At 37.5% G+C, this 22,354-nt stretch overlaps 1 protein-coding gene across 6 annotated transcripts in view; it reads right to left on the bottom strand.

Annotated features, from left to right (window-relative positions):
• Positions 1-3,200: 3,200 nt before the first annotated feature.
• LOC143284314 (rab11 family-interacting protein 4-like) overlaps positions 3,201-22,354 on the bottom strand; it is a 37,942-nt gene continuing 18,788 nt past the window's right edge. For 5 of the 6 annotated variants that reach the window (XM_076591023.1, XM_076591039.1, XM_076591054.1 and 2 more), the window contains 9 exons: positions 21,668-21,771; positions 21,197-21,287; positions 19,426-19,475; positions 18,881-18,962; positions 17,385-17,522; positions 16,639-16,785; positions 15,210-15,242; positions 12,198-12,338; positions 3,201-11,621 (listed from right to left, as the gene is read on the bottom strand). In XM_076591023.1, coding sequence (XP_076447138.1) covers positions 11,496-11,621; positions 12,198-12,338; positions 15,210-15,242; positions 16,639-16,785; positions 17,385-17,522; positions 18,881-18,962; positions 19,426-19,475; positions 21,197-21,287; positions 21,668-21,771 — 912 coding nt within the window. In that variant the 3' untranslated portion in view covers positions 3,201-11,495. The remainder of the gene's footprint in view (positions 11,622-12,197; positions 12,339-15,209; positions 15,243-16,638; positions 16,786-17,384; positions 17,523-18,880; positions 18,963-19,425; positions 19,476-21,196; positions 21,288-21,667; positions 21,772-22,354) is intronic. The other variant, XM_076591047.1, reaches the window with a different exon arrangement.

The following is a 22,354-nucleotide window of genomic DNA, read 5'->3' as shown; positions in this document are numbered from 1 at the left end:
TATCAATAACACAGGACCCTACTCGCTCAGTGTGCCAGATCTGACCTTGACCAATTACAGGAATATGGCCGACTTGCGTCAACGTCGATATGAAGACATACAGACATAAAGCGAGTTTGGTGCCTACTCTGCACGCCCTTCGTATCAACTGAGGTCTGTGTCAGTTGCACACGACGAAACAAAGCAAAACAAAACAGCAGGCTATTGTGTGCGAAACGTCACAGCCGCCCACGTATTCTACATCGTCAAGGGCCATCCGGAACTATAAGTACACACCAAGCCTTCGATGATGCACACGACAGTCCCTTTTCTGTCCGCATCGACAAGCAACCTAAGATCATACTCATTTACTGTACTGTTAGGACAGGCCAACGCCAAACCTTATTCTTTAAACGTTCGTGGTTGTTGCCTTGCTTTCCGGGAGAAGTGGACCCACTTGCGCAAATGAAGTGGGGTTTTCCTGAGCGAAGGGAACGAAACCAGTCAAGACCAGTCGTGACAAAGTTCAAGTCAGTGGCGGTGGGCGTATCACCAGCAGAACAATTATTTTATTTACTTTATCTTATCATGTTTGCTTTTCGTTTATTTTCTATTGTTCCGCATTTTTCTCTCCCTGAATTTTTTCCATAAAATCTGTATGAATCAGGACGGTGGAAAGATATGAAACAAAGACTGTCGAAGAATAACAACAGCAAAACAACAAATACAGGGCACATGTAAACTATGCAGTAGCCCGCTCCCCGCACTGTAGGCCCACGTAACTGCTCCAACAGCACTGTAATTGTCCTGCTGCACATCCCGTTCTCGGAAACTTGGCCTATTACGTATCAATTCTACTGACATGCTGCCACTGACAATAATCAATTTATTTGCATGCTTTCTGAGGGTTTTCCTTCAGCGTTTGTTCTTTTTCCCCACTGTAAATTCCGGGGCTGTTTATGATGTAGGCTAGGCCTGCTGGTGTTCTTGCCACAACGACCAGAAGACATGCTGCGGTTTTTGCCATAGACATTAATCGGTCGATCTATATGTCTGGGTGGTTCTTACCACGATCCCTTTGTCCCAACTCAGCCTGCACTGTGACCTGATTCGAATTACAGGGTGTTAGGCTTGAAGTTTATGGCAGTTACGCATACATTTGCTGCTGTCTAGATATGTTCGAATACCACAAAATCTGTGACCACTCCCTAACCCCAGTGCCAGTGTAACGCGCTTCAACCAGCCGTCGGCCCACACAGTAGAGTCTACACGCTAAATGGGTGTAATTGAGTGGAAACTGAACGGATAACGAAAATCGAGGTTCCCATGTTATCAACAATAAATCTGCAATACACGCGTGCTCACGAATGCACATTTTTTAAATACTTTTTTCCTGGGACAAAACATCAAAAGCCCCACCATCATTAACCACCAGCAAATCAAAAAAAAAAAAAAAAAAGTCGACCAAACCAACGAACGTTCGTTGAAAATGTTTACTAATAACATTGAGACGGTGGACACATATATTGGCATCGAATTCTTATCCCACCCCTTCTCACTTCTTCCAAAGGTTGAGCCGTCTTATCTGAGTCTGCCTTGTTCACAGAAATTCGCAAATTATTCAAATTAATATCGTCTGCGTGTGCAGGGGAAACAAATCTTACAAACAACCACCGATTTTTCCACACGATTTGTCTTCTCATTGCACGGGAGTATCAACAAAATTCGTAAACATTCATAAATCTCTCTCTCTCTCTCTCTCCTTGTTATACAGGTGCATGCAAGTAAAGGACAAACACACACTCAACTCTCAATTCCAAATCCCACTGAACCCAACTTCTAAATTAATTAAACCCTACTTGGCTGACTTGTTTTTACACACACACACACACACACATACACATGTTAAAGACAAGGGTAAAAAACATCAGTGGTGTCAGTGGGGAGGGGGCGGGGGGGGGGGGAGTGATATGTATTTTAAACATGACTTTGTGGTTGCTGTGTTTTGCTTTGTTTTTGTTTGTTTGTTCTCATCTCCTTCACAAATTGTTTATGTTGTCTTGATCTAAATTACATGAACTCAGAATGTTTCTCGTTTTGAATCCTTTTGTTCAATTCTTCTTCTTTTTCATGGGTTGCGATTCCCATGCTCACTAGTATACATGTATGAGTGGAGTTTTATGTGCAAGACCATTTTTCCCTCGCCATATAGGCAGCCATACTCCATTTTCGGAGGATGTTTGATTCTTTAGAAATATGTTTGAATCTACATTCACTATGATTCATTCAAGTTATACAACAGGTCAGTAAGCTGAGTGGAACTGATGCACTGGTCATTGCGAGATATTGCATGGTGTGTTTGTGATCCTACAATCAATTAAGACAATGGGAAGAAGGTCTGCACATTATCAAATGAACAGGCAAGTTCTCTGTGTTGTACGTTGTCCCAAACATAACAGGGAAGGAGGGCAATGGGGGGAGAAGGAACATATTAGTTTTTTATTACTGTGGGCTGTTCAGTTTTGTTTTGCTTTGATTTGTCTTAATAGGTAAGATACATCAGTGCTCTAAAAACAATTATATTAAAATGTGTGTGTGTGTGTGTGCACATGTGATTTTGTTTGAGTATGAGTGTATGTGTCAGGCATTTTCACAAACATGTGTTCATAACATCTTCCTGCAGCAAAACACAATTTCATGAAAGCTTCTGAATAGCAACTGCATACAACTATACATCAACCATTTGGTACAACCATTTGGTACTTAAAAAAAAAATATATATCTTTAAATGCAGATGCATGGTATGTAGCTTCTATTTCACATTTACCATTGTATCTGCAATGGTTCAAAATAGGACTGGGATTTCAGTTAGTTCTAATTTTCTGATATGAAACATTAGAAACTGGAACGTCAATTAACCTTAAAACAAACAAAAAATGTTCAAATATCAACCACCATTGAACTCAGAATATTGAGAGGCCTCTCTCAGATCCAAGGAAAAAAAAATGTCTTTCAAATTAACACACACACACACACACACACACACACACACACACATACTCTTTTTTCCCCTTTAAACTGAACTGCACATTCTTACATTTCATAACTCCCCTTACAACACAACTGTTTTTGTATGACTCAGATCTCAGATGATTAAGCAGGACTCTGGAAATATGAAAGCAAGCAAACAACCACCACTTCACCATACACACAAGAGGCAACACATTTTAAAATTTTATTTTGATGAATTATAAATATCTACACTGACATGTTGTTCACTTCTGATATGACAATGCAATATCTAGTACATCTGTTTCTACATGTCGACCTTTTTATATCAACTCCCTGTTATTTTGCAAAATGGTACTCACTCATACAAACAGATCCAACCATCCATCCATTTCAAAACACAACATATACTTAAAAAATTACAAACAAATAACAACTTCCAGGAAAGAAGTGGAATGACTATTTCAACCTTTCTTAGCACAAATACTAGAAAGAACATTTCTTCCTAAATGAATTATATTCTGAAAACTGACCATTGTCTTCCTTCTTCCTGGTTCATGTCCAAAAGATTGTACTTTTCACACCAAAAATTGATAACTGACAGGGAAGGAAATGGATGGGGTGTGGAGATGGATGAATCCATAAAAATATAAATGAACTGGTCAGTGGTTCCTGTATGCATGATGAACACTGACACATCAACTCATGTATCAACACACATACTGTTCCTTGCATGTACTGATGTTTTCTCAGTATTACACTGACCACTAGGTAAGTTTTCTTTCAAAAAACGTGGTTCACCTTTCAATGTGAGGCACAAAACATTAGTCTTTTCAATTATGGTGTTTCAAATTCTTATTATATTTAATTTTGAATGTTTAAATTGATTCTTTCAATGATGTTGCCACATTCATATGAGACTTAGAGCCATTAACCATTAAGTGCCAATGTCACATTTGCAGAACGCACAGCAAGCATTTCTTCTACGTCAATTTATCAGGTGCCTTACTGGGATTGACAAGTAAAAGAAATCTACACCCAGGATATGACTAAAGAAAGATAAAATAACCTCTACAATATTCTCTTTTTCAAGTATCACCTTCCTGATATCATCATCATACCAAAGTGCTGATCTTTTTTTTCTTTTTAAAATTTGAATAATCAGATTTCAAGAACTATTATCCACTGTTAATACAGCAGCAAGCAAAACAATTAGGATTTGTCTAGCTGAATGGAACTGCCTGTGAGAGGACTTTTCCTGTAAATGACAGCTGAAAAAACACACTTGGAAGTTTTTGTGACATGCCAAATATGAATAACATTTTCAGTGAATATCATAGGTGTTTGCACAACTCATTCCAGCAAAGACAAAGAAAAGATGAGAAAAAAAAAAATGTCAATGAAGGTAATGAACTAAATGAATAAATACAAGACAGACATTTCACAATAACATGTCACTTGGCAGAAAAAGGAAGGAGGCAAAGAATAACATGTGCAAAGGCACAGAATCATTATACTTATAGCATATGGCTGGTATTTTTTACGGTACCAGGGGACTAAATCACTGTCATTTTCATCTGTGTTTTGAAGGCGTGGTCTTTTTCAAGTATAACTGTGTTTTGTTTTCTTTTTCTTCTTTTTTTTTTAATCCCAAAGTTTAGACACCCATACTCCATGTTCAAGGGCATTATAATTATTTGTACATACAGGCACAAAATGACTGTGCAAAAACTGTTGAAATACATTTCTTCCTTTGTTGCCTTGTCATCCAAGTACAGAATTATATCTTTAAATTGTTTAAGTTCACTTTTATTTTCCCGTTGTGTAGATTCATGAATTGTTGAAACAAGCTGAAATATTACATTTTTAGGAACGAATCTTCTTGGGTTCTAAAAAAATAGCCAACTAAGAGGTGTGTGTGTATATGTATATTAAATATTCACCAACCAGACATACACAAAACAAATATTCTTCCCAATAGGTACAAATTATTCCTTACTATATAGTTTTCTCCATATACATCTTAAAATATAAACAAGTAAGTAATAAATAATATTTTTGAGAATGAATATATGTGCATGACTGGAAAGGGATAAATCACCAATGTAACCATCACACTAAGAAGTATTTTAACCAGAATTGAAAGTTAAGTCAACAGATTTATACAGCATTTTAGACTTTCATTCAGGCACTTGAAAGCTAATGGACGGTTTATTCACCCAGGTGGAGTGCAAAGCATTTTAATACTTCTTTTTTTTTTCTCCTTTTTTTTAAACAGTCAATGGATACAAAGTACCTTAAAAAAAATAATAAAGGCGGCCAACTGTCGCAAACATACCATGGTATTCTTATAACCTTGTAGACAATATGCATAAAAATTGTCATAAAAAACAGAAAATTCCATGTCTAAGAAGTGACAGTTTAGTTCTTTTTTTCACAAGTTAAAAAAAGAAAGAAAAAAAGTGAGAATATATCATATTTTGACTAGGGAGTAGCTTGGAAAAGCAATGATGGACCCCCCCCCCCCCCCCCATTCCCCTCCTCTCCCTCAATTATCCTTTCCAAATTTATGTTATGGAATGGTGAGCTGCAGAGCCTAAACCAGTTCCACTTAAATTTGTCATGTACCAGGCACCTTGCCCTGTATCCCTTCCCACTGAATCTGACCTATTTCTTCTTTTCCAGTAAAACCAATAACACAGAAAAGGTCTGGTCAAACAGAAGAGAATTAATGGTGAATGCCCAGAAAAGCATATAAACTGACATTGTGTGTGCATGCATGTGTGTGTGAGAGAGTAATGAGAGAGACACGCAGATGGAAAAACATCGACATTCTCAGAGAAAAAGATAAAAATGAGAGAGAAAGAAAATGAATGCATGCCTGTATGTTAATGTGTTTCTTGCAGTGTTGCTAGAATGAAAGAACAGGGAAGATTTGAGGAGGGTGTGCTCATCAAACCAGTGTACTCTGAGACAGCATCCTCATGTGAACCTTACTGATTTCCTAACCAGACACACAGATTTCATGTTGCATAGTTTAGAATGATGATGAATAAAAAAAGAAAAGGAAAAAACCCACTGAATTTGCTCATACAGTTGATATGTGTTGCATCATTTCAAAAGATTTGTGGGCATTCACATGATAGTCAACACATAAAACACACCCAAACAAACCAATATTTGGAAAGGGCAACAACACAAAAAAACATATACATATCTAAAAGGAGAAAATTCAAAGGTGTCAAAATGGGAGGGCCATTTTGTCTCTAAACTACTGTGTTAAATGTACTGAGGCCAAAGACAAGTGATTATCTATGAAAGCAAACACCCAAAATTGAGTGACCTTTAATGCAGAAAATGAACTCTATCATTTGTTGTGAATACAACTCTAGACGTTGTTACATAAATAATGCTGGCATTAAGCTTGACTTTAATTTGGTAAAACAGATAATGTGGAGAAGGAACAGGTCCATAGCAATGTACCTCATCTGATCCATGACTGCAAACAGTCATTGTGAACTAGATATACTAACAGGTTTTCATGATTGTTTTCAATGATTAATACTTCAGTAATGAACTCTATTTATTTGATAACATGCAGCTGAATTTTAAAAAAAAAATTAAACAGCTAAAAGTGTTCTGCTGCCAATAGCTCTTTCATCTTGCAAAGAAAGATCAACTGTTGCTGAGCAATGAATTACAATGCAATGACTTTCTCATAGAACACCATGTATCAATCAGCTAAAAACAGTCATAACCAATGTCATACCTTTCTTTTTTATGGTTTTGTTTTGGCTGCCCTTACATGAAAATTGCCAGATATGTTGGAACCATTTTCTCCTAATCTTCTTTACCATTTTTGCCACTACCAAACGAAAAACGAGGGTAAATATACATCTGTCAGTTATGCATTCACGAATCACCAAACTAAAAATAGAATGGAGGCTATTGAAATCAATGTTCACATAAACCAGTACAACAACAACAATCACAATGTCACTGGCTAACAAGACAGCCAGGCACTAACCTTTTCAAAATTTACCCTTAACTCTAAGAACTAATACTTTCTTAGAAGACAAATGCACTGCAATGACGGGGAAAAAAATCAAAATAGAATCAGTCAAGCACACATCAATACTGACTGCCAATGATGGTAAATATATCATAAATTATCCAAAACAAGTCTTATCAAGGACACATTTCTTTAAATGATATAAAGTCATGCGGAAAGCATGTAAACCATCAAAGGGTCTCTCAATTCAAAGGTCTATTATTTTAAGTCTGACATCTATTAGTATACTCAAAGCAGTCTTCTGATTAAGACAACATTTAGGCAGAAAAATAAAATGGAAAACCCCAAACCTGCACATTACAAAGGTCAGTTAAGACATGTTTAAGGATATATCAAACAAGAATATTACATATCCTAAACAAAAATATGTACATCTAAAAACCAACACTGTACCTGTGCCACTTGTCTGACCACCAAGAACCACCAAAAACACAAAAAGAACATTCATCATTTCAAAATAGTTTTCATTCACAGATAAATGGCAACCTCTTGCTTTGATTACAAACAAATAAATTAATACATAAATAAACGCATAAATAGATAAATAAATAAATAAAATAACCAGTGATTTATCATGACACATTCTACTCATCAAGCTTTGTCAACACTGAGACAAGACAAAAGGCGGCACCGGATTGCAGCGCGCTCTCCCCACAGAGAGCAACCTTAATTTCATCCAGAGACATCTGTTGTGACTGACAAGCAAAACAACATGACAAAGTACAATTCTAAACAATACAGTATAACAAAACATAATGCAGTACAATTCCTTAACCACATTAATCATAACTGCATCATGGATATCAATAACAGACAGAAGAAGAAGATATTTCCAAACTTTTGTTTTGCTGACATAATAATCATACCTGTCAGTTGCAGCTGCATAAAGTGCCACAGTGATACATCTACAAAAATTGTTTAATTGAAAGGTAGTCTTACAGTATCCCACCCTTTTCTTTCTCCTACTTTGTTGCCCAAACTGTATGCCTTGCTCTTCTTTTTCATTCATGGGCTGCGACACCTACATTCACTTGTACACATGAGCGGGGTTTTACATGTATGACCGTTTTAACCCCTGCCATCTTGGCAGTCATACTTTGTTTTTTGGGGCAATGCCTTACTCTGTCAGGTGCACAACCATGTACCAAATAACTAAAATGGCCCATCAAAAGTGAGTGCCTCAAAGGGCTAAAATCTGCAACCATCTACATGTGGAGTCCAGCCAGTCCCATGGCAAACAGTGGTTGTGAGCAACGTGACTAGCTCAGCTAGTTGCTAGCCTCACCCCATCTCTCTCTCCTTCACCTCTTTTTCTCTCCTTCCATTGTCCAGTTAGTGCCTTGATACTAGTGAACAAGGAAGGAAAGATGGGTGGGAGTAAAGGACAGACTTGATCAGCATATTTGGTGAATATCACTCAGAAGCAAACAGGTCTTCCTTGACTGTGTATCAAAGTAAATGGATGCAGATATGAAACCAGATTTTATACTAAAAAAATTTTTAAAATATTTTTTTTAAAACCTATAAAGAAAAGAAAAACTACTTTGGAGACAGAGAAATGCTTAGTAGTGATTTCATACAGAGACACAGTTATGGATCCCAGCATGAACCATTTTACTTTTTTTCGTATGCATGTGCAGTGGTTTGATGTCTACAGGTGTGAATACAAATCAAAATAGAGAAATGTTTCTTTTGGTTACACTATGTAGAGATTTGTGTCAAACTAGACTGCTTTGTTTCTTCTGTGTCTGCCTATCAACCTTTTTAACAGCAGGAAACATGTCTTGGTCAATAAACCATTCTATAGGTCAGTGATTTAATTCATTAAGAGCAGTTTCATGACCTGACACAAAAATACAACAACAATAAACAAACAAGCAAACAAAAACCCAAACAAGCTGGTCTGTATGACTTCTTTACCTGAATACATTACAAGAAAAACACTGCCATAAAAACTGGATGGGTGGATATGAGCTGTGAGTGTGCTCTGACTCTGAACATCGTCCTTGTCCTGTTGCGTACACAAAAGTGTTCATGCTGTATGTCACTTCTTGTCAATGACTTATTTTATCAGGACAATATCACACCTATTTCTATACAACTATCTTGTCATGACTTTTTTTTCTTTTTCTTTTTTTTTTCTTTTGCTTAGCAGACATCCTATCCACACTGGTTCATCTGGAAATGTGGCCTCTCACATAAATACATTTTGCAACGTCCAATAGTTACAGAATGAAATCAGGGAGCTGAGACAAGTTATCGGCCACATGTGACCAGAACTAATCCCAGCCACTTGAAGCAACATAAAGCAGCTGTCAAGACACAGTGAAGTCGATGATGCTGAAATTATGTTCATATTTCACTGTTGTGTATGCAGCCTAATAAGAGTGCCATGGCTCAATGGTTAAGTGTTTTGTCACACTATGCCTTTCACTTCCTACTTTGAAACATTGTAAGCAAAGGTTAAAACACAGTGTAAACAAAGGTTAAAATACACAGTTACAAAAAGAGAGCATCGTGAATGTTATTACAAAACAGGAGATCAAAAGAAAGATGAGACAACAAATAAGCATGACAATGATAAGAAGCATGGACTAGCTCACAGTCATCACCACACAGATGTATCATTACTCATGTATAGACTGATAAATGAATGGTGTATATGTGCATTGTGTGTGTATGAATATGATGAAGTGTGTGTGTGTGTGTGTGTGTGTGTGTGTGTGTCTGTCTGTCTGTGTGTGTGTGTGTGCATTTCAGTATACAATCATATTAGTGCACATGTGCATGTGTAAGCACCTCTGTGTGTGTGTGTGCTTGTGTATGCAGGCGCAAAGGAGACTGCAAACACATGCAACTGAATGAAAGACTGTATGTGTACATGTGTTTTGTGCATGCATGTGCATGTGCAAGTACACATAAGAAAGGATTGTGCATGAGGATGTGGTCATGTTAAAATCAAACATGCTTGAAACCTGGCCTAACACAGTCATTGTGACACTGTACTGTACATCCCAAAACATCTTTTCTCTAGAAAGAAAAAATTCTGACCAAACAGTACTTTGTCCTAAATAACGCTTGTCCAAAAGACAATCACTTAAAATAACTCATTTTGTTTCACACACTTCAGCAAAAACACAGTAACCATAAGTAAAAGCTTCATAACCCCTGAAAGCACATGCTAATATCGGAATGTATTTTTAAAATAGGCAGCACACACACATACACAGGTACACAGCCTCACTGACCACTGTTCCTTTTCTATCCTCCCCACATTGAGATCAACAATGTCACATCCTGATGCATACCCACAGCAATTCATTCATTATCATTTTTTAATCATCTGGCTGACCTCATCTTGATTCTGTTCTTTAAAAAAAGTTAAGTGCTGGTAAAAACTGTAGCACTTAAAACACAAGTGGTTAAAATCAGTTCTGCTAAAGCCAAAACAAAGTATAAAACCACAAAAACTATGAAACATTCATTCCAAGCATGCAAACAAGTCTTCTTTCAAAAACCTTTTTCACGTTTTATACAGCTTGCAGATGGATTCAACTGTACAGTCCCCTGCCATTGCGTATAACATTACCCAAATCACAGCACAGCCAGAAGGAATGTTTAACAAGTCTGTAAAATATCTGAATTAAATAGCTCCAAAATTCAATAAATGTATCTCATTTAACATGTACATTATAAAATCTTAAATCTCAAGAAAGAAAAAAAAAGTAATTCACCACCAAACGATTCGTTTCAAACATGGCATAAACTGATATGTGAAGATGTCACAAATGTACCTCACCCAAAAGTCTGAATGCAATCCGTTAACAATTTCATTTTATTTTCCCTTTTTGTTCATTTAAATGAACAAAGAACATCTCATGGTATTGTATGATACCATATCACTCATGGTCTTAAAAACAGTCACTGTTTTGTTTCTCAATCTGGACAGCTTCACTGCTCCATCTGTCTTGCACTAAAACATCACTCTGTCACAAAGACACAAACAATATGCCCACTTTCTTTGAACACAACTTTTGTTTTTTAGTGTGGTCAACCTCAAAGTCATCATGTGGAATCAATGAACAATGATGATACATATTTCCTTTAAGCAAATGACATGTCCCTTTAACAATCAATCATGATGCTCCCTCTCACGATAATCAGCTTCCATTCACACCATCTCAAACAAATTCCATCCCAGTCACTTGGAACACAGTTTTCTTCACCATGATATCTGCCACAGACTTCTGAACACCCCAATGTAAGTGTTGTGGATGATCCATATTTCAATCACTTTCTTCAGTACATCAGAAAGTATATCTGACATAAACCTCCAAACACATTTCTCCACAGTGATGAAAACATGGCTTATATAAATATAAAATACACGGTGGTGGTTTACATCAGATGGCTTGAAGAGGAAATGTTGAACAGCTCACATACCGAAGCTTTTGATTTCCAAGAGGGATGGGTTCTTTTCCAAGATAGTAATGATGATCCTATCCACGTACTGTTTGAGGCGCAGACTGAAATCCTGCTCCTGCCGAAGCTGCTGCATCAGCTGCAACAAGTCCATCATTATCATCATTATTATCATCATTGATACTTATGGCCCAGCCAACCACATAGGGCCCAACATGGGCCGGAAATATCAGTCCCATAAAACTTGAAAATTTTCTTTAATATCACAGTGAAAGTATCATGAAAATTCCGAGACTTTTCCAGACCTTTGCAGAGTAATACTTATTTCCATGACTTTTCCAGCCCTGGAAATGGCTTCCCATATCTTTGAAGTCTTTTCCAGACTTCCATGACTCTGTGGGAATGCAGAGAGTAAAGAGGTTCCCTGTGTGGCTTTAGATCTCATCCTCATTGCCAATGTAAAATTTTTGGCATTGTATTTTTGTTAACTGTTAGCTTGTTTGCTTGTGTCTATACTTTTGTGTAGGCCAATAAGGGTACTGCGTTCAGGAGTTTTATTCAGTCAATACTAACAGCCACTGTATTGCTGACCCAAAGGGACCTGGAGAACTAACTCCCCCCAACTTTTAAGCTATGGGTTATCAAGGTTTTTCTCCCTTTAACTAAAACCTTGGCTCAAAGCTACAAACACTACATGGCACAGCCATGAACATACCTCTTCCTTGGTCAGCTGCTCCAGCTCCTCTGCCAGGGATTTGGCATTGGCATCCTGCAGAAGGGACTTGCCCTCAGCCACGCACCGATTCATCAGCTGGGCATTAAGATCATCATTACTGCTCTGAAGACCCCGGTTCTCCTGTCACACACACACACAAGCCAGCCCTCCTCTGTCAGTCAAAACTACCTTCATCACTCTTTCATGAGATAAACCTCTTCGTAAGTAAATTATAATTATCCCTTAAGTATAAAAAAAAAACCCAGACTGTCAACATTCTGACAAATAAGGACCTGCATACTGAAGTGCACTGAGTACAAGGAATTCACAATAAATGGAAAATGCTGCACACATACAAAATCAATCCAAATAAATCAGATTATTTGATGCAAACAGTCACGTTATAATGAAAACTGTCTTATCACACTGTCATACATATACGCACAGTCTTTGCAGAACTGGTGAATTTTTTCCTGTCTTGGCCCAACCTCAGAGCTTGTTTGAACAGGTGTCAGAGGTTATAGTTTGGCTGCACATTTGTTTTCTAAAATTCTCTCTCCTTCACTGATCACTCATACATACTTATAGAAAAGCTTTCGGTGATAAGTGAAAGATGGCTTGCTTGCATGTGATTTTACCCTGTTTACTCTCCTTCTTACAATATTAGTAATTCTGCTCTATTCTGTGAAGTTAAACTACATCTTGTAAAGGCTGCTGGATCAATTATTTCCATTTGTGCTGCAAACTGCTTGCAGTCATACAGAAAAATATGTACTGTTGCACAGGTGATTGACATTAAATTTTTCACTGATGCATGCAGGACCAGGTAACATTTCTGGAAACACAATGTGATTGATATCCATTATATGCACCGAGAACACATACATGACAACAAACTGCTGAGATCAAATATATTTTTGTTTAGATCAAATATATTTTTGCTTTGCATGTGTACACAGAAACAATGGGCATCAGTGCGCTAGAAGAGGGACAAAACTATTTTGTAGACCTGCACTGGATCTTTTTCTTACTTTGTAACTTTGGGAAGGAAAGATGAGCATAACATGATTGTTGGTTTGCATCTGTAACTGCAATCAAAATCTTTATATGGATGGTAAAATCTATTCATACAAAAGGGGGCTTCACTGACAAGATGGACAATGAAACTGATGATTCAGGAATGCTGCATATCTGAACTTTAAAGTCTTCAGAGTACTTTATCTGTGCCATGAACATAAACTGTGGTGCAAAAGTCATCTACAAGATGAGACATTGTAGTTTGAGAATTTACAACATGAGGGCAAAATGAACTCTAGTGTGCTTTTTTTTATTTTTTAAATGAATAAATAAATAAAACATAAAAAAAATACTAACAATTTAAAGCAGGAAAACATACATGCAGGTATACTCTTACTTAGATGGCAAGTGTGCACACATAAATAAACAAACATGTATTAACAACATCAAAAAGGCAAAACCCTTTATACAACAAACATCATGAATATATATATATATATATATATATATATATATATATATATTAGTCTCTCTGTCTTTCTTGTCTTCTGTTTGTAAACCTTCAAGTCTGTCTGTCTTTTCTTTTCTTTCAAAAGCTTTTTTTTTTAATTTTGCAGATGCTATGTGGTTTGAAACTTTCACAAACATCCATATCCATTTATACTGTCAAAAGTAAATCACCATATCAAATTCAGATAAAAACAGACACTAAAACTATTTTTTGTGTCAGGGTGTTAAGTCTGAAACATGCAGCAAGTGATTCCAGAAGAAGAAAAAAAAACAAACACAAATGCACAATGAAAAAAAAATCCTCCTCCCCCCCCTCCCCCAATCCCATAAAAAAACCCACTGTAATGTGGATTTAACATAATTGCAATCGCAGAAGTAATACAAAAAACCATGATGCACAAATGCAAATAAGAATATGACTAACACATGACGAATTATAAAACTTAAAAACAACTAATCCATTCCAATCAGTGTGTACCAGTCAGCAAACTGGAAGCAGGCTTAAAGTAAAGAATACAACCCACCTCCTGCATTCTTTATTTGACAGATCAGGGTGAAAAAAAATCTCTGGACTGGCAAAAAACAAAAAAAAAGCACTTATCATGTTAAACCTCTCTGCCCCACAAATGAAAAAGCAGTGCAAATTCCTAGACAAAGCAATACAACCAAATGTTAATGTGGCTGTCCTTTTTTTTTTCTTTTCTTTTTTCTTTTTTTTTCTTTTTTTTTTGAAAGAAAAACTTTCATGGAGGCTGAACAGGACACACTAAATAGAATGTAGCAAGACATTTTCTGTGTGTTATAATTTTTTTTTTTTTTTTTTTTAGCTTAATTCCTGTGTCTATAACTGGTCTAATCTAGCACATGGACTTAACGTAGCAGGAACAAGCAAAACAGACATAGTTACAACATAAAAATACAAGTACCATGTGCAAAAATTTAAGTTCAAGTTGTCTCCAAAATGGTGAACAATGAGTTAGTAAAGAATAAACAGACGAAATGGAAAATAAATGGTCTTATAACCATAAAGGGAGAAGAAAGATGAATACTGCACTCAATCAGATGTTGACAGAAGCTCAAAACACATATTCTTCCAATGAAAAAAAAAGGAGGGTGTGGTGAAAGATGAACGTTATCACTCCATTAGTCATCAGTGGAAACTGTGACTTCACAGAAATGTAAAATAATTCAAACAAATAGATAAATAACAAATAAATGAAAAAAAAACGTTCTGATAAAACAACAAGTATATACATGAAATTCATCCACTTGCAGGTGACATCACTGACAAATGCAAACAGGCTTAGGGGAGAAAAAAAAGAATAATAGAAAGGCTTAAAAGAAAACCACAAGAGCAAGCAAACGACAAAAACTGAGGCATGCAGAGACAACAGCCCCAAGACCAATTTCCATCCAACCCAGCCACAGAAGCCCGCCAGCCCTGAACGGCTGATTGAGAAGACGACAGGGAAAAGGAATACCAACCTTCAGAAGCTCTCGCCACTCTTCCCACATAGCCTTCAAAGCAAAGAAGGAGAAGAAGGAGAAGAAGAAGAAAGCAATGTTAATAATACACACCAACCGTCTCAATGTATGTTAGGATGGCAGTTTGCTCAAGTCTTAGCATCTACAGGCCCATGTTTTGTGGTTTTATTTCAATGGTTTCTTCTGTGGTTGAGATTCCAGAAAATTGGCACAATGTCACAGGCTTTCAATGAACTCAGAGGTATAAGTATGCTGTGTAATTTTAAACAGGTAAATTGGTAACATAAGAATACAAATCACATTGGTTTAAATGACTGATGCAGAAATTAAAAAACTAAATATTGTAAGTAATTCTTTATATGAACTCAACACTGTAAGCGCTTAAAAACAAGGCAGTTAGTATAGCCTGCAGTGATTCTAGGATCAGAAACACTGAGACAAACTGTATGTTACTTAAACAGGGTATCACTAATGAAACAATTAACCCCTCACTGCCAATCCAATCATGAAGGCAGCATACATGTATACACACACACACACAAATGTGCGCATACAAACACACACATACACAAGTGCGCGCGCGCACACACACACGCACACACACACAAAGGAACAAAATATAGGTTCTGTTCAGAGCACACACCAGCGGAAAGCACATCAGCCATCAGACAAGACATGCAGTTAGCACCCTAGGCTCACTGCCTCAGCACCACATGACTATCACAGATCACTTCAACATCCGATGCTGACTTTCACTGCACTGTGAATACGACAATACTTCAAACGTTTCATCTTGTATCACTCTTAACAAAAGAAGTAAAATAATGAGCAACTTCAAACTTCTATAACAAAAATAAAACTTTCCAAACATCAAAAACCAACCAGCCAACCAACTTAAACAATGACCCAGATGTCACAACAGGGTGCATAGCAGATATCCTAAATAAAAGAAATAACACAGAAAAAATAATTGAAACAGTTGAAAGTCTACATCATGACATGTTGAATAAACACATCTGATTCCACATGAAGGCAGACATCTCTACATATAACAAATGAAAACATTCTCTTCAATGAATTTTCTTTTAACAAAAGATTTCCCAGAACATTGGTGGTAACTCGCATACATTACCCACAAACTGACAAAAAGATACTGGTACACAATAAAACAACAAATACAAACAATTCATACTGGTGAGCAGGAGGAGAAGGGGATGAAGATGGTTAAGTAAACAGAAAGAAACAAGTAACCAAAACGTAACCGCAAATTATCTGGTCAATAAATCATCTGTTCAGCAGTCACTAACCGGAACACTAAATCCTATAACATACTCTTCACAAGTTCCAAAAGACTACCTTTGAAATCTTAAAAATTCATAAAGTGAAACCAGCACAAGAACAATGCATTCACACACATGAAGAATCTTACCTCCTTCAGTTTGTGGATTTCACCCTGCAGCTCCTGGTAGCGCCCTGGGAGCTCTGATATATTGCCACTGGGGGAGCGCACACCTGTCTCCACCTCAATTTTGTACTTCCGTAGTTCTTCCAGCTCTTTCCCCAGCTCATCCAGTAACTGAAGAAGAACAATGCAAGTTTCCATCAACGCTTTTTTTATGTAAAAATCATCACAGATTGCATTTCTTTTTTTTTCTTTTTAAATTGAAAAAAAAAAATTTTTTTTTGATTCACTGATCTTTAATCAATGATTCTCTTTTTTTTTTTTTTGTTTCCATATCAACAGTCTTCTTATTTGTTCAACTACTTCTTATTTGTTCATTTCTAAAAACTTGCCTATATTTCATTGAAGTTGAATGTTTCAAACAAACCAACGGTAGGCCCTCATGGCCTGGCCAATGTATTGGGTTTATATGTAGTCAGGAATCTGCTTTCCCATTCCCATTCCTCATTCTGTTTTTTTAACTCTTGGTGCGAACAACACAAAACAGGCAACAATACTGTGTTTTTACTGACACCACTGAAAGGTTACAAGTAAGGCTGGACCATTCAGACACCCAATGGACATCAGAAGGGGTCTATGTGAAGAAAAGGGGAAAAGTGGCCATCCTGAGTGAGTTAAACAGATGCAGTGTAGTGAATATAGCTAAGTGCACATGCTTTGACGTATCCTTGAAACTGAGAAGTGAAGTCCTGACAAGTCCTGTATGAACTGACCTGCCCCATGGATCTCCGTTCCCTCTGATGCATCTCCTCCTGTTTGTGATACTCTGCCTTCAGGCGTTCGTTGTCGTCGTACAGCATGTTGTACATCTCTTGTTTCTCCAACATTCGCTCCTGCAGCTCAACCTTTTCCTGTTAGGGAAGGGAACATGTATATACTTCTTCTTCTTCTGCGTTCGTGGGCTGCAGCTCCCACGTTCACTCGCATGTACACAAGTGGGCTTTTACGTGCATGGCCGTTTTTACCCCGCCATGTAGGCAGCCATATTCCGCTTTCGGGGGTGTGCATGCTGGGTATGTTCTTGTTTCCATAACCCACCGAACGCTGACATGGATTACAGGATCTTTAACGTGCGTATTTGATCTTCTGCATGCGTTTACACACGAAGGGGGTTCAGGCACTAGCAGGTCTGCACATATGTTGACCTGGGAGATCGTAAAAATCTCCACCCTTTACCCACCAGGCGCCGTCACCGTGATTCGAACCCGGGACCCTCAGATTGAAAGTCCAACGCTTTAACCACTCGGCTATTGCGGAACGTGTATATATAAACATTTAGGTTGAGGGTATGTGCTTCAATGAACAGTCAAAGGAGGACTCAAGACCCTGAAGCACTCCTGGGGAACTATTCAAAGACTGGCCCAAAACAGACAAGAGTGGCGGTTCTTCGTTGCTGCCCTACATATCAAAAAGCATCAAAAAGCATGATGGGCACAAAGTATGTACCACCCCACAGGTATTTCAATTGGGATATAAGCAAGCATTTGGATGCATGCATGATTTTTTTTTCAAACAAACAAAAAGGAAATTTTCTATCTAAAATTACGTTTAAATAACATACTTACCGTGACCCAACTAGTGCAGACTCCGGCAGGGGTCTGACATTCCTGTCCTGTGCAAACCATCCGCCCATGCGGAGCAGACGAAACTACGGCAATATTCAATTCATGTGTTCTTTTTTAGATCTGTTAGTCTGTTTTTCAATCCATCAGCCTGTCACATTCTTTCTTTTTTTTCAGCTGTCCCATTGTTCTTGCTTTTTCAAAAGTATGATTTCCACACTGCTTATCCCAGAAAATACAACAAAAGGAATGCCAGCTGTTTCATATAGAATGTTCTCTCTCTCTCTCTCTCTCTCTCTCGCTCTCTCTCTCTCTCTCGCTCTCTCACACACACACACACACACACACCCCTTTCAAAGATCAAGGCTGATTTCTAAAAGCAGTAAAAGTACTTGTACATAAATTCAAAATGCACTCTTTGTTTCTTTTCCACAGCCTACAGGGCTTTTAAGCTGAACGGCAATAAAATATGTCAGTGTCAGTGTCTTCCATAGTTACAATTCTTAAAAACATGGATATGTACGGTGAATAAAAAAAAAAAAAAAAGAGAAAAAAATATACAAACAAATAAATAAATGCATAAATTAATGACGCAGATAAAGAAACGCATTATGCACATATCACAGTTCAAAGAGAAATTTGCTTACCGTTCTCAGCTTTTGAACCTCTGTACGCATCTTGGAGGATTCACCTTTCAATGATTCATATTCACCCTCTACACGATGTAACCTACCACAGAAAGTAAGTAAACTGAGATTTTTGTCTCCCTGCAATAAAACCACACAAACACACTATATAAATATATCTGTTTTTCATAAATGAACTCACATTTACATGGACACACAATCTGGTTCACAAAATTGGCCTAACTTTGATTTAGAACAGATGTACTGGATATTTACTGAATGGCTTACTGCATTTTAGCATTCTTTTGATAAAATAACAACACAAAATGTATGTGATGGGATTTTGTGCATGTGTGAGTATAAGTGTGTGTGTGTACGTGCGCGTGCGTAAAAGCGTGCGCGCACGTGTGTGTGTGTGTGTGTGTGTGTGTGTGTGTGTGTGTGTGAGGTGAAATATAATATCAAAAATTTAATTTTCTCATCTACACAACAGGCAAAGACGTTTCAATAAGCAATATAATAAACAGCCACAAACAGTGATCTCAACATTCACAGATACCACCAACCTCTGTGTCAAATAATCCTGCTCTTCACTCTTTTCTCTGTCTCTTCTTGCCTGAAAAATAATGACCAGGGATCATTCATTCATTGTCAGACAAACTATGAAGACAAAAAACAAAAATCATATATATATTATAAATCTACCATTACTTGTAAAAAAAAAAAAAACCGACATATGTAGGACAGGTAAAGAATGTTGCATGCATCAATGCATCAAGACACATGCGTAGATAATTAAGACAAAAGTTAAACTAAAAAGATTAGTCTTTTATCAGTCATGAGTGATAATGGATATCATACTATCATAAATACTTTGCAACTAAGCAACGTAGATATAATCAAGATAAAAAAAAAAAACGTCACACTGTCATGAATATAATAGTGCTTACTCTCCTTACTTCCCTTTCAAAAGAACAAGACTCCTTTCTTAGTTGTACAGTTTTCAAGCACAAAAATGCACACATGCTTGCATGCATGCACATGTTCATGTACACATACACATACACAGAGACACACACACACACACACACACACACACACACACTAATGGTCCCAAAAAAATCATCAATCAGCAGTTATACAAAGCCAATTTCTTCTTCCAACCAAGTTATTTCAACCAAATGACAAAATATCAAACACACATTTGATTAAAAAAAAAAAAAAAAAGAAATTTACCCTGTGCCCAATTCTACCACATATATACGCATATGCGGTGACAATATCCTACTGCCAACATTGCTGTTTTCCTATGTTTCTGAAGATTTATAAAGCTCCTGCTGTATGAATTTGGGTTAAGGTCCCATAGCCTTTCATAGTAATTAGGACAGTGAATTCATATCCACTTTGTCTAGGGCTCAGCATAGGAAGGCAGGGCCCGACGCTCTCCCTCTGCCACTGCCATTTTAAGCTTCCCCAACCAAACTCAGGTAAAGTGCCTTTCTGAAGAACATACCACCAGCCTGAAACACAGCCTTGAACCCTGATCACTGGTGAACACTGGATCAGAAGTACAACACCTAACCAATTCTTCCATGGCAGCTCTTCCTGCTGTACGAATTTAAAAAAGAAAAGATCAGTACTTATTGTATTTGTAATTTAGTGTCTCTTCATGTATTTTTTGCCTTGTATTTGTCAATGTGATTATATTTACTTTGATTCCTTTTACTTGTCCGTATAAGTTTTGTGCTTACTTGAATCTTATTGAGTAGGGCTTTCATAAACTGCTGGATGCCCTTCCCATGCTTTTTGTGTTTATGTGCCTATGCTATGTTTTTCCTTTGAATAGTAAAGGAAATTTTCTATCTAAAATTACGTTTAAATAACATACTTACCGTGACCTAACTAGTGCAGACTCCGGCAGGGGTCTGACATTCCTGTCCTGTGCAAACTACTATCTGCCTATGCGGAGAAAACGAAAGTACTACGGCTGATAACCTCCCGGAAGTAGATAACCTCCCCTTTGTCCCCCTGGCTAGCGCCCTCTTTTTCCAGCAGCCATCTCAACACCTGTTCCTGTGCACTTCATACGGCTAAGTTTTTTCGCATTTCTGTCTGTCTATCGATTCTTTGGCGTTTCTGTTTTGTGTCCAATTATGTCTTCAAACAGGTCGCAAAATTATGTGGCTTGATTGGGAGATCGGGCTAAAATTAAGGCACGATCGCAATCGATTCGTGATCACTCTACCTCTGCCTCTCTCAACAACGCCAACCCCACACCACCAGTGTGCTGAATAGTTGTGTTTTTTTTAAATTATAAAAAAAAAAAAAGCTCAGTACCATTTGTTCCTGATGTTTCCGTCTCTCCTCTGTGATGCGTTCCTCCCCTCTCAGCTCCATATCGCGTAACTGTTCCTCCAGGTATATGACTCTGTGTACGACACAAACATCAACAGTTTACTTCAGGCTGTGTGCAAGCTCTGCACTGCAATGCATATGTTGTGCAATCAGTGTGTGCCTGTGAGAAATGATGGGTGCTTGAATATGTTTGATAGTGTGTGTGTGTGTGTACGCACAGATTTTACTGGGCTAATGTCTTTTCACACACACACACACACACACACACACACACACAACAAATGTGCATGCAAGCATTCACACAGACACATATACACTCAACATACACATACATGTGCATGCATGTGCTCACACACACACACACACACACACACACACACACACACACACCACAAACACACACACACAGCAGTCAACACCAGACTAGCTGTCAGCTTTACTTTAGTTACTCACTTGTTGACCAGTACACTGTTCTCTTCTTTCAGTTTTGCTTGTTTGGTTGTTGTCTCTAACTGACTGTCTGTCAGCCTCAACAACTGACCTTCCAGGTACTTTACCTGTCAACAGTTATGTACTGCATACACAACATTGGAAAACAACATGAACACTTTTACAAACAAGATAAACAATCTCTAATGCAAGCAACCAAATGGCCAAAATTGTACGCAGTAAAACAACTGAAAGAAAATAGAAAAAAACAACTCCACTTCCAGAGTTCAATGCATTAAACAATAAGCAACAAAATACATACAAACATTTCACAGTAAAGCGAAGAATGCTGACACATTTTAGAACCTGGCTCTCAGCCCAAGGTTTTTAACTTTAATTTGACCTTGAAAAGAAAATAAACTCTCTGACTGTAACAGTGATTCAGTCCATAAGACCAGGGAAAATACTCTGTAAGAGTGAATTGTGTCCACCAGACCAGTAGAAATGGACTATGGTTGTAAAAATGAATCCAACTATCAAACCAGTGAAAACAGACATTTACAACATCTTCATTTTATGATTACTAATTACTGAAAGTCTAAATGCTGCTTTTGATCTTTCTTTTTTCTTTTTTTTTTGGGAGGGGGGCGTGGTGGGGGTGGGGGGCGAGGGGGGTATGACAGAACAATCACCCAAATACAGGGATTTTAT

The sequence above is a fragment of the Babylonia areolata genome, chromosome 1 (genome assembly GCF_041734735.1).
Source record: "Babylonia areolata isolate BAREFJ2019XMU chromosome 1, ASM4173473v1, whole genome shotgun sequence".
Classification (NCBI taxonomy): Eukaryota; Metazoa; Mollusca; class Gastropoda; order Neogastropoda; family Buccinidae; genus Babylonia; species Babylonia areolata.
Note: the sequence above shows the minus strand (reverse complement) of the source record. Positions and strands in the feature narration are given on the sequence as shown.